This window comes from Ips typographus, linkage group LG11 (genome assembly GCF_016097725.1).
Source record: "Ips typographus isolate SLU linkage group LG11, UJ_Ityp_2.0, whole genome shotgun sequence".
NCBI lineage: Eukaryota > Metazoa > Arthropoda > Insecta > Coleoptera > Curculionidae > Ips > Ips typographus.
In genome coordinates, this window is record NC_138432.1 from 1976576 (window position 1) to 1990157 (window position 13582).

A 13582-nucleotide genomic window follows, 5' to 3' on the forward strand; every position below is an offset into this window, starting at 1 on the left:
TGATAATCTGCCTCCACAGCTCATATAGCCAATGTGCATGAAGTATACTGGAACTTTTATTAAGTAACACAATTGTTATCAAAGACAGTATTTAATAAAAACCAAATAGAAATCGTTTTTGAAATCTACCTAGTTTTAAATCATCAGAGAGGCAAATACATTTGAAAAAACTGCATCCAGCTTCAGCATATACCTGTTGAGGTATAAATCTAGTTGATTTAGTTACACAATGCTTTAATATGGTAAGTATACATATGTTACATAGTTAATACCTACTTCTCATATTCTCTGTGTAACATTTAATTTTTTTGTTTATAGATCCATCAATTGCTACATTTTATTGTAGTGTATACTCATGATTTTTCTGATTTGCATGCAGATCACACGAATGCAGAAACAACCAAAGTTACATATGCTTTTATAGTTTGTATATTATAATAGTGATTCTATATAAACTTGTCTGTGATAATATAACTTGTAATATCATATGGGAGTTAACAGTTAAATAAATCTATGAAATTTATAGTTTCCATTACACTAATTAGGTATAATGTATTATTAAATGGTATTTATATAAGTATATGTTCTATTGTAAGTTGGTAGAAATGTTATTCTTTTATGTTAATACATTGTTTTAAGAGTTTAAAAGTTTAATTAGGCTATGTTTATGTCTAGGTTGGTTTATGTTTATTTTTACTAATTTATTAATAAAAATAAATTATTATTAAATTTATTTCGCTTTTGTATATTTTATTTTTTCTCAATTTTTCCTATGAGCATGAGGAGATACTAAAATAATCATTGTTTTTGACACTGTATAATTGTTAAACCTAATAAAATGGTAACGAAATATGAATATCTTCAGAAAATTATGGACACACCATCAAATTTAAAAAATAGCACTCCTATTACTTTGACAGTGATTTGAGTGAAACTGACTGAAACAGACTTTTCCTCTGATTTTTCATTGTTAGGAAATTACACACCAGGACACCCCATTCTACTTTATAGGGTTTCTCCATGTTTTTCTTAAAAAACTGTGTAATTTTTTGTCACAAGTGGTGCAATGAACAATGCCAGAATTATGTTACCATGTATATAGTAACTATAAGTATGTGTTGTAGCGCTTTTCTTGCGAATTTCTTCGGTTACGTTGCCTCGGGCGCCACCTTCGTTATTTATAGTGGCTGAAGGTCCACTTTGCGGTACCTGGGTAGCCTTTAGACAGCTGGAGAAAAGTTCCAAAGGGTTCGGGAAGAAAACAAAATTAAAACAACGGTTTGCACTAATCGCACTGTATTACGGCTCTCAATACTTACAGTAAATACTCACGGTAACGAATACCCAATGAAACGGAAATTACCTTATACGGTGGTACGGGGAAAGCGTGTAACGATAATGAAAACTACCTACGGACCCTTCACTACTGATTAGCCTGACTACTGTAGATTAAGACACGGTAAAAGTACGGCGGTACGGTACGGTTATGTAAAACTGACTACTCGGCGCCGGAATTTATTCCAAAACAAACCCAAAGAGGCCCAATTACGTGACCAGCGGTGTTCACGCCACTCGACCTAACCTCTAGGTGCCTCTCCCCGATTCCCCGGGGTTCGACAAATAGAGCCTCGGTTGCACACTGTTTCCCCAAGCGTGCAACAGAGGTTTTAAGTCTCGTGACGTTGCCAGTCACACAGCCGCTAATCCCTCCAGTATTCCCAAACCCGTTTACTGCTCCGTTTCCCCGGAGCTAAGCAAACGAGTCACAGGATTCACCGTTCCCGCTTGCTACACCGTTTCCCCGGTGTTCAACAAACAGGAACAGGACCAGAAGGATTACCTAACTGTTTTCACCAAAATTAGTAACTGTAGCCGGCGCCGTCTTATCAAAAACACCCTCAAACAGAAAACCCCGGAAAGCTATAGGAAATGCCCCAAACGAAAATCCCCTGAAAGATACTGAATATGCCCCAATTTACAGTTTATTATATTAACTACAGTTAACGGTACGGGTTTAAACAGCAAACGGAACAAATACCGGACGGTCGGTATGTGTCTATTTTTTACTTACAAGTTCGCGGAGATAAGAGATAACGGTCGGCACGGATCGGCTTAGCAGGCTGATTTCGATCTTTGCTGATCGAAGAATCCCCATTTTCCGGCTCGGGGCCTTCTTTTATACACAAACCCACGGTGGGGGCTGTTAGTGGCGGTACCCACTCTCTGCGCCCACCGAACCATTTCGAACGGCCCCGGACGGCCCCGATAGAATCGACGCCACGACGGACGCGGACTAGCACCCAGCAGTGAAGGTCACGCGCATTCAGATTTAATCAGCGAAAAATTAGTAACTTCGTTACACACCCCCCCTTCTTACGGAAAAAAAAAAATATATATTTCCCCAACACAATATTTTTTTTTTTATTATTGCGAAAAAAGCTAAAAAAAAGAAACTCTAACGTTAGTTAACTAACACTTAACCTAGCTTAACCTAAACTAAAACTAATCCACCAAGCGGTGGCGCCTCTCGGTGCACCCACACCGTGGGCAACCCCGGGACGACGATCGGCGGCGGACGGGAGACGGATCGGCGGGCGACCTGCGGGAGCGCGAAGGTCGCGGTGGCGGCGGAGGCGGCAGCGGCTGTGGGCAGCACCGACGGGTGGTGACACCCAGCCTCCCACACTGTGAGCAAAAAAGCAGCGGTGACAGCTGGCACTCCGTCCGGTAGTGCCCCCGGTGACCGCACCTCCAGCATGAGTCGGGGTGCACCGTCACCCGATGGTCCTCCATCCACCTTGTCTCCTCTCGGAGGCGTCGGATTGCCACTGGGGTCTCAGGTCGGCTCGGCGGCGGCGGCGACGGTGCGTGGCGGTCCACCTCCCGATAGAAGGGGTCACCCCCCGTTGGGACCACCACTAATACATCGGACGATGCGTCACTGTCGCTCATGTCGGCTAATATAGAAAAAAAAGAATAAGTGTCGGTACAGGACCCCCGAAACAGAACGAACAGACAACACAATCTACCCCCACAATATTTGTTACCCCCTTTCTACTTTTTTACGGTGTTACCAACTGTTTTTTTTTTTCCGGTGCCCTACGGCGGTGCCTGCGACCGCCTAGGCAGCGCCACGCGCACCCGCGTCCCAGTGGAGCTGGTCAGCAAGACACGGCGGCGCCCGCTGGACGCCGAAAACCTTCCCCCCAACGCCGCCACAAGACCGGGTGGCCAGTCCTTCGGGTCTGGGTACACCACGGCGAAGTCCGCCACCTGGCGGTCCGGCCAAGCCTCCCCGTCGCGCGGCGCCCGACCGCCATACCGTGCCAGCAAGATTTCGGCCGCCGACAGGCCGGGTGTTGGGGGCGGCAGGGTGACGGGTATCAACCTCCATGTCGGCGGCGGCGGTGGCGAGGGCGGAATCGGAGACAATAAGGGCGGCATCGGGGACAGACAGGGCAGCGGCGGCGTCCGGGACGGAGAAAACGGAGACGGCACAGACGGCGGCGGCGTCGGCGGATCAAACAGGTCGGTCGACGGCGGCGGAGGTGACGGTTCGGTCGGCGGTGACGGTCGCGTTGGCGGGGAAAACACACGGTTGTCCGGCTCCCCTAAATCGCCGAGGAACTCGAGCAGTTCCGCTGGCCAATCCCGAAGGTGGGGAAACTGCTCGAAGCAGGGGCGCTTTGCCGGCGGCGGAGTCATTCTCTGTAAACATAGTCGTAAGGTACGGGTGTTTCGGCACATTACCTGCCCACATAATCCCTAAACGGTACAAAAAAAACGGCACAACCCCAATTACAACCCCCGGAACTCTACGGTACATTAATACATCACCTCCGCAGAACTTAATGGTTTTAAGTCCTTGATATGTATACGGCGGTACCATTTTCCGTTCTCATCCCTTAAGTCGTACACCACCGGTGACACAACTCGTTTTACCAAGTACGGTCCGGAAAACTTCGGGGCTAACTTTGCAGCAAAACCCTTGTCGGCGGATGACAACGGATTTTCCCGTTTCATAACTCGGTCCCCAACTTTACATCTCCATTCTCGTCGGCGCAAATTGTAGTTACGGCTCTGAGCGGAGAAAGCTCGGCCCAGATTAACTCGGACCAACTCATAAACTTCAGCAAGCTTTCGGAGATGTTCGGTATAGCCTTGGTAGTCGGTTTCGGCGGGCGGGCGGTCGTTTGTAAGTTCGGTGACGGGCGGGCGGTCGTTTGTAAGGTCGGTGACGGGCGGGCGGTCGTTTGTAAGGTCGGTGACGGGCGGACGGGACAATGCAGCGGGCGGCTCCAACTCTCGGCCAAAGTTCAGAAAAGCCGGAGTAAACCCTGTAGACTCATGCCGGGACGTGTTCACGGCGAAAACCAAATCTGTAAGATAAACATCCCACTTTCTGTGGTTTTCCTCACAAAAGGAAGCCACCATAGTTTTCAAAGTTTTATTTGTACGCTCTACCGGGTTTGCTTGCGGTGTGTACGGCGGAGTCAGACGGTGGTTTATTCCCATTTCCTTCAGTAAACCACGGAACAGTTTACCAGTAAACTGGGTCCCGTTGTCGGAAATTACGGTTTTCGGACACCCAAAGCGCATTAAGACTTCCTCGTGTAAAGCTTGACTGACGGCCTTGGCGGTAGCTTTGCGGATGGCTTTGCACTGGACCCACTTTGTAAACCTATCCTGAAATACAACCATATAAGAGTTACCCTTAGAGGACCTCGGCAACGGCCCCACTAGGTCAGTGCTAACGGTTTCCCACGGTTGACAGTTGCGGGACGGTTGCATCTTTCCAGGCGGTTTCTGGGATTCACCCTTAAATCGCTGACAAACAGAGCAATTCCGGACGAACCGAGCGGTATCTCGGAACATCCCTGGCCAATAATAGCGGCGGGCAATGCGGGCTATTGTCTTGGCTATGCCCTGATGGCCGGCGGTCGGTTGAGAGTGGTTTTCATCCAGTACAGCTCTTCGAGCATCTTTAGGCACGCAAACCTTCCATGGATCGGCCATTTCGTTCTCAGTCAAGTCGGTCATGTCCCAGAAATGTCGATAGAGACGGCCATTGCGCACACAAAAATCCGGAAAAGCTTCGGGGTTCTTTTCCACGGCGGTTTTCTTCGAACTGTACCAAGGACAAGGTACGAAGTCTTCGAGAGCGGAAACGGGGTCCACATCGTCTTCAGGCTTGCCTACCGGACTCCTAGACAAAGCATCGGCTACTTTATTGAGTATTCCCTTACGGTATTTAATTTCGAAGTCAAACTGTTGCAAATACACACTCCATCGAGCCAAACGGCCGGACGGGCTCTTTAAGGAGTGTAACCAGCGGAGCGACTGGTGGTCAGTCACTACGGTAAACCGGTAGCCCTCTAAGTACGGTCTCATCTTTTCGGTGCCCCAAACTATGGCCAGACACTCTTTTTCAGTCACGGAGTACTTCTTTTCGGCGGCGGACAGACTACGGCTGGCGTATGCAATGACATGGTCACCATCGGTGTCATGCTGAATCAAAGCTGCCCCTAATCCAGCGTCGGAGGCGTCAGTCTGTAAAATAAACGGCTTGGTAAAGTCAGGACATGTTAATACGGGCGCCTCTGTAAGCCGGATTTTTAACTGTTCAAATGCAGCCTGCTGTTCCTCCTGCCACTGCCAGCGTACGTTTTTCTTTAAGAGGTGGTTCAACGGGGCGGCTAATTGTGAGAAATTTTCCACAAAACGGCGGTACCACGATGCAATTCCCAGAAATCTTCGGACGCCCCTCACGTTAGTCGGCGGCGGTAAACTGAGTATTGCCGAGACCTTTTCCGGGTCAGTGCGGATTCCCTCGGAGGTGACAAAGTGACCCAAATACCGGAGCGATCGGCGCCCGAATTGACACTTCTCTGGATTCAGTTTCAGGTTGGCGGCTCGTAGACGGTCAAACACCTGTTTTAAAAAGTGTAAATGCTCGTTAAATGTCTCGCCCAGTACTATTATGTCATCTAAATAGGCGAAACAGTACGGCTCTAACTCAGGCCCGATCACACGGTCCATTAGGCGCTGAAAGGTGGCGGGGGCGGAATGAAGACCAAACGGCATTACTCGGAACTGGAACAGGCCTCTACCCGGTACGGTAAACGCGGTAATCGGTTTACTTTCTTCCGTCAACGGTACTTGCCAATAACCCTGTTTCAAGTCTATACTAGAAATGTATCTGGCTCTGCGCAGCTTGTCTAGTATTGCGTTGATAAACGGCAACGGGTACGCATCCGGACGAGACACAGAGTTCACTTTCTGAAAATCGATACAGAACCGGTGCTTACCATCCTTTTTCTTGACAATCACCACCGGCGAGCTCCAAGGGCTCATGGAAGGCTCAATAACGCCCTCTTCCAGCATCCGATCAACCTCTGTGTTGATCACTTCCTGCATTTTCGGATTGCGGGGGTGGTATCTTTGTTTTATGGCGTCGCTTTGTGTCAAGTTAATGTGGTGGTAAATCAGCGGTGTTGTGCCCTCTATTGACTCAAAACCGGGTAGTTCGGCGGCCAAAAAGTTCTGAAGTCGGTCCTCTTCATCGGCGGTTAGCAACAGTTTCGGCGGTGCGGTAAGACCCAACGGACTGCATGGAAGAGGCAGCGGTACCACGGTAACCTGACTGGTGCTTAGATCAATCTGAAAAGCATGTTGTTTTAACAAATCCATGCCAAACACAACGTCGGAAGTGAGATTTGGCAAATAGCTCAGATCTGCCTGCAAACTAAGATCATTAATAGAGACGGTAAGCCGGAAAGCTTCGGTGATCTTGACCACGCCTCCACTAGCAACTTGAGCGGAACTGGTGTGCGGGGTGATCTGTTGCGAACGTTTAGCAACACACAACTCCCTAACGGCGTCACCTATGAAAGAATGAGCTGCTCCGGTATCTATTAATGCCCTAAACGGTGTTTCTAAAATTGTAACAGGCAGGTGCGGACGGCAATCTTCTTTTGTACGGACAGGCAAGGTTTCGGTTTGACGGTGCTGGACGGACCTTGCTGCAATGCAACACCGATCTAGTTTCCCGTCCGGCAGGTGCAATCCCGGCTCAATACACCGGCCTTGCCACAACGGGAGCAAAACAGCCTTGCCTGGTTTCTGCAGGCCGAACGGTAATGGCCTTTTTGTCCGCAGTTCCAACATTGAGGGCCGTTTTCCGGAGCCTGTTGGCTTGGTCCGGCCCGTTCTTCGGTCCCAGTGGATGGTCTAGCTGGCGGCACTGCCGTTGGCCTAATTGCCCGGTTTGCTTGATTATCTGGAAATTGACGGGTGTTAGTAAAATTTCGGGGCCCTGAGAATGGCCGTGACGACGGTACGGAGGCGGGAATTATAGGCGGCGGCGGTGAGTGCAGCTCCTTGAACAATAGTTCGGTTTCTCGAACTGATCGAGCAAAGCTGGTGCGATCCGAAAAATCGCCCCGACGGATTTGTTGTCGGTACTCCGGCAACAAATTACGATAGAGCCACCTCAGCTCTTCTTCCGGGCTAATTCCCCCATGACGGCGGATTAACGTCTGCAGCTCAGTTATATACGCACCAGCCGATTCATTCGGTCGCTGACGTCGCCGACTGATTTCCAGCTCCAAATCTTCGGCATAATTTATCGGGAAATAGAAGCTGCGAAAATCAGCCAGAAACTGCCCCCAGGATCGCCAACTTCCCCTGTTGTTACGGAACCACAATGCGGCCTCACCCTGTAACAAATCAGGCATATGTGGCAATAAAACGTCCATGGAAATGCCTTGAGCGTCACAGAGCTCTTGGACACGCTCCACAAATGCAACGGGGTCGTTTCGGCCATCAAAGTACACTTTCCAGTTGTGTACTTGCACATGGGCAGTCGGCGGCGGTACGGTGGTAGACGGGGATCCAGAAACGGCGGGCGGTGAGTGAACGGTCGGCGGCAGGGCAAACGTGACGGCTGGCAAGCCTGTCATAGTGACAGGAGGCGTTGTCACCACAGAAGTACCTGTAACAGTCGTAAAATACCGGGTGGTCGTCGACGTTACGGCGGTAGTGGTTGGCGGTGACAGTGGGTGGTTTGGAAACCCAACAACCGGTACTGCAGGAAACGCAAACTGTTGCAAGTGTGGGGACGGTGTTGCCACACCCTCACGCATGTAACGCACCAGTCGTCTACGCAACATTTCCACGGTCCCAGTCACATCCAGGCAAAACTTACTGAGTTGACCCTGCAACTCTTCCTTTTTCAACCCGTAAATCCAACTCACCCTCACGTCAGTCGGTCCCGGTACTACTGACAACTCCATGTTGTCGCTGTCTCGACCCTCGGTCACTCCACCAGCGGCCCTGTCTCCGCTGTAGCCTTCCTCGTCCATTTCTCTTCAGCTAAAGAAAACCGGCAAAAGAAAAAAGGTCTATAATAAAGGGAAAAAAAAAATCGGTCCCTGCTCGGGCGCCAAATTTGTAGCGCTTTTCTTGCGAATTTCTTCGGTTACGTTGCCTCGGGCGCCACCTTCGTTATTTATAGTGGCTGAAGGTCCACTTTGCGGTACCTGGGTAGCCTTTAGACAGCTGGAGAAAAGTTCCAAAGGGTTCGGGAAGAAAACAAAATTAAAACAACGGTTTGCACTAATCGCACTGTATTACGGCTCTCAATACTTACAGTAAATACTCACGGTAACGAATACCCAATGAAACGGAAATTACCTTATACGGTGGTACGGGGAAAGCGTGTAACGATAATGAAAACTACCTACGGACCCTTCACTACTGATTAGCCTGACTACTGTAGATTAAGACACGGTAAAAGTACGGCGGTACGGTACGGTTATGTAAAACTGACTACTCGGCGCCGGAATTTATTCCAAAACAAACCCAAAGAGGCCCAATTACGTGACCAGCGGTGTTCACGCCACTCGACCTAACCTCTAGGTGCCTCTCCCCGATTCCCCGGGGTTCGACAAATAGAGCCTCGGTTGCACACTGTTTCCCCAAGCGTGCAACAGAGGTTTTAAGTCTCGTGACGTTGCCAGTCACACAGCCGCTAATCCCTCCAGTATTCCCAAACCCGTTTACTGCTCCGTTTCCCCGGAGCTAAGCAAACGAGTCACAGGATTCACCGTTCCCGCTTGCTACACCGTTTCCCCGGTGTTCAACAAACAGGAACAGGACCAGAAGGATTACCTAACTGTTTTCACCAAAATTAGTAACTGTAGCCGGCGCCGTCTTATCAAAAACACCCTCAAACAGAAAACCCCGGAAAGCTATAGGAAATGCCCCAAACGAAAATCCCCTGAAAGATACTGAATATGCCCCAATTTACAGTTTATTATATTAACTACAGTTAACGGTACGGGTTTAAACAGCAAACGGAACAAATACCGGACGGTCGGTATGTGTCTATTTTTTACTTACAAGTTCGCGGAGATAAGAGATAACGGTCGGCACGGATCGGCTTAGCAGGCTGATTTCGATCTTTGCTGATCGAAGAATCCCCATTTTCCGGCTCGGGGCCTTCTTTTATACACAAACCCACGGTGGGGGCTGTTAGTGGCGGTACCCACTCTCTGCGCCCACCGAACCATTTCGAACGGCCCCGGACGGCCCCGATAGAATCGACGCCACGACGGACGCGGACTAGCACCCAGCAGTGAAGGTCACGCGCATTCAGATTTAATCAGCGAAAAATTAGTAACTTCGTTACAGTGTGTCATATCGACAATGCCTTTTTAGGTGCTTATTCTATGGTGGTCCTAAGTAACTGTCATAATGGTCATATACATATATTAATGATAAACATAATAATAATATAAAGAGTGGTTTTTATTTATTCAAGCTCCTTCTACACTTTTAAAGATTTGTCTAAATGTAATGGTATATGTAAATTACAAATAACATAATAAAACCATAAGGAGTAACAGCTATAGTATAGATAATTAGCTGTATTATTTAAATAATACAGTTCAAACACTGGTTATTACACTTCATTGTTTAAAATGTTGCCTTAAAAATAGGTACCCTCTTCCAAAACATTCCACATTGGATTTCAGTAGTGCCCTGTCAACCTAAACAATACAAAAATAAATAAGTATGTAATCACAATAAATTTTAGTAAAACTTACCATCTGTACCATTAATGGTTGCTCTGGTTTATTTTTATTGTTGCAAAAGACCAAATCTTCAGAGCCTTTGGAGTATTCCTTTATCCTGTAAACATAATCAGTTCAATTTAAGGTAATACCTATTTATTTTCAAATGATTTAATATTATTATTCAACAACGAAATAATACACATCACTACTTGACGGCTTCCTAAATGAAGCCATTAAAAATCCCATACCAGCTAAAAGGAATTTCAAATAGTATACCTACTTGTAATTGTTGAAGTCATAAACAAGCATCTCCAAAACTTTAAAATAGTCTGCAAATCAGAAAAATCATGAGTATACACTAAAATAAAATGTAGCAATTGATGGATCTATAAACAAAAAAATTAAATGTTACACAGAGAATATGAGAAGTAGGTATTAACTATGTAACATATGTATACTTACCATATTAAAGCATTGTGTAACTAAATCAACTAGATTTATACCTCAACAGGTATAAGCTGAAGCTGGATGCAGTTTTTTCAAATGTATCTGCCTCTCTGATGATTTAAAACTAGGTAGATTTCAAAAACGGTTTCCATTTGGTTTTTATTAAATACTGTCTTTGATAACAATTGTGTTACTTAATAAAAGTTCCAGTATACTTCATGCACATTGACTATATGAGCTGTGGGGGCAGATTATCAAAGATTTTCTGAAATAAAAACGAAAATGTTGAAATTTTAAGTCCTACATAATACCATTCCACTTACCTGTTGCAACTTTCCTCAGGAAAACTCGGCTGATGAAAAATATAAACATGCCCAACTATAAGTAATCGATTTAACTCTGATTTACCAGTCTAAAACTGTCCAGTGATAAAAATCAATTACAATTTGAGTAAATTTCCAATCAACATGTAAACAAAGCCGCCATTATTAAATATGACCTGCTGTCCGCGTTCCACAAAACCGCGGCCTGCCGAACGCCATTCGGATAATGTCGCCGATCTCGCCCGAAGCGACTTCGGGTCGCTTCCGAATCGTCGTCCTTCTGGCCGGTCGCAGTTTTGAGATGGGCTCAAAAGGGCGACCGGCCAACACAGCGACCGGTCAGAACAGCGACATGAGAGATCGGGATGAGCGTAAGGGCGACTTCGGCAATCTTCGGTTTTACTGGTGGAGGGGGAAATGGCAAATGATCATCGGTTTTCGTTCCTATTTTCTAACCTCACATTATTATTAATTAAAATATTGTTTTGTTTTGTTGGAAATATCTTGTCTTTGATTATTTTAATATTGCAATAACAGATACTGCAATATATACCTATTTTCTGGCCTCAAACTATCTGTGGTGTTCGTCTACGTGTTGGTGTAATTATTTTTCAGGTTGTGGACGGGAAAAAGCGGAGACTATTTTAAAGTTTTGGAGATGCTTGTTTATGACTTCAACAATTACAAGTAGGTATACTATTTGAAATTCCTTTTAGCTGGTATGGGCTTTTTAATGGCTTAATTTAGGAAGCCGTCAAGTAGTGAGGTGTATTATTTTGTTGTTGAATAATAATATTAAATCATTTGAAAATAAATAGGTATTACCTTAAATTGAACTGATTATGTTTACAGGATAAAGGAATACTCCAAAGGCTCTGAAGATTTGGTCTCTTTGCAACAATAAGAATAAACCAGAGCAATCATTAATGTCACAGATGGTAAGTTTTACTAGAATTTATTGAAATTACATACTTATTTATTTTTGTATTGTTTAGGTTGACAGGGCACTACTGAAATCCAATGTGGAATGTTTTGGAAGAGGGTATTTTTAAGGCAACATTTTAAAGAATGAAGTGTAATAACCAGTGTTTGAACTGTATTATTTAAATAATAATTGTCATACAGCTAGATATCTATACTATAGCTGTTACTCCTTATGGTTTTATTAGGTATGTTATTAGTCATTTTTGTGATAGTATTCATTAGAGTATCTCCAATGCCTGTCTTATTTTAATTTAATATTAATAATATGTGTACTATACTCAAAAGATAAATACTGAAAGAAATAGGTATCATTAATCAATATGTGTTTGTATATTATTATTATTTGGACGGGTGTCATCATTTTTCTCCAATATAATTTGTCCCAATATTTCCAAATCCCCAATTCCTTATTAAATTATTTCCTATATATTTCAGTCTAAAATGATTAGGCCCAAAAAGCTGGACATCCAATTTAAAAACAATCTGTTTTTTGTTGGGTAAATTAAATGTGTACAAAGACTAACCTAACCTAAAACATCTTATTTTGTCAACATAACCTAATTCTTCGTTTTTCTGCCTTAGCAAAAATGATGGTGATGAGCAAATCACACCTTAGAACTTACAATACATGAATAATATTGCGCTCATGCGCTCTCTGAGAATGCATGCCTTATTAATTTTGCGCAATACATCAAATCAAAGAAAAATCTGCTTTTGTTTCATTCAATCCCTATAGTCTTAGATAGATACAGATTTACTTTAACTATTAAATAATACTTTGTTTTTATCTTAGGTAAAAAGTATACACCCAACTTAACAGTTATTGTCACAGCTCAAAGTTCACAGCAATGTAGGTAGTAAATAAATTACTATACAACAGGACTAATAATGACTTTGTTGTATAATCTACCTTTATTTTCTCCTTACTTGAAAATGTGTAAAATCATCAATTTTATTTAATTTAGTAGTGATATGAAATTTTTTTTTTCTCATATTAATTAAATTAAAGCGAGTTTTGCAAAAACCTCTAGTTGTAGACCATTTAATATCCCTATACTTTCAAAGATAGTTATAGATCATTTTGTTTTGAACATAAAAATTCAAATTAATGTAGAATTTTTTTTAATGTTTTTATTGTCTTTAAAATAGCCAGTTTTATCCATTAATAGGATATAACAACCAGCAAAAACCTGAAGAATATACATGCACTATGTTTTTGAAAAAAAAAATCAAAACTTTGTTTGCCACCACAGTCAAAGGCTTGTTACACAGTGTAATAATTACACAGTGTTAACATATGCACATTGTTATCAAGTCCTGCTAAATTTATTACATATTGTCCGTTATATAAAATCATTAAAATACTGTCTTATTGCAAGTATCATAACTATCCTACTGCTAATGTTTATAACCTCTCCTTATTTCCCCATTTCTATAAAAACCACTATTTATGTTATTATTATGTTTACCATTAATATATGTGTATGACCATTATGATAGTTACTTAGGACCACCATAGAATAAGCACCTAAAGAGGCATTGTAGATATGACACACATACTTATAGTTACTTTATACATGGTAACATAATTCTGGCATTGTTCATTGCACAACTTGTGTCAAAAAATTACACAGTTTTATAAGAAAAACATGGAGAAACCCTATAAAAGTAGAATGTGGTGTCTAATTTGCTAACAATGAAAAATCAGAGGAAAAGTCTGTTTCAGTCAGTTTCACTCAAATCTCTGTC

At 44.0% G+C, this 13582-nt stretch overlaps 1 protein-coding gene and 3 long non-coding RNA genes across 4 annotated transcripts; 2 read left to right on the forward strand and 2 right to left on the reverse strand.

Annotated features, from left to right (window-relative positions):
- LOC145736022 (uncharacterized) lies at positions 1 to 733 on the forward strand. The gene is made up of 2 exons (XR_014179819.1): positions 1 to 242; positions 319 to 733. It is a non-coding gene; the product is annotated as an uncharacterized LOC145736022 (long non-coding RNA).
- Positions 734 to 1279: 546 nt separating this feature from the next.
- Positions 1280 to 2952, reverse strand: LOC145735271 (uncharacterized). Its single transcript, XM_081989109.1, has 2 exons — positions 2750 to 2952; positions 1280 to 2685 (listed from the first exon to the last, which is right to left on the reverse strand). Exons 1-2 carry the CDS (start codon positions 2950 to 2952, stop codon positions 2487 to 2489), a joined length of 402 nt encoding a protein of 133 aa, XP_081845235.1. The 3' UTR covers positions 1280 to 2486.
- Positions 2953 to 9829: 6877 nt separating this feature from the next.
- Positions 9830 to 11039, reverse strand: LOC145735672 (uncharacterized). The gene is made up of 4 exons (XR_014179736.1): positions 10850 to 11039; positions 10360 to 10791; positions 10110 to 10194; positions 9830 to 10052 (listed from the first exon to the last, which is right to left on the reverse strand). It is a non-coding gene; the product is annotated as an uncharacterized LOC145735672 (long non-coding RNA).
- A 206-nt stretch (positions 11040 to 11245) lies between these two features.
- Positions 11246 to 12154, forward strand: LOC145735673 (uncharacterized). Its single transcript, XR_014179737.1, has 3 exons — positions 11246 to 11536; positions 11702 to 11787; positions 11845 to 12154. It is a non-coding gene; the product is annotated as an uncharacterized LOC145735673 (long non-coding RNA).
- Positions 12155 to 13582: the final 1428 nt, after the last annotated feature.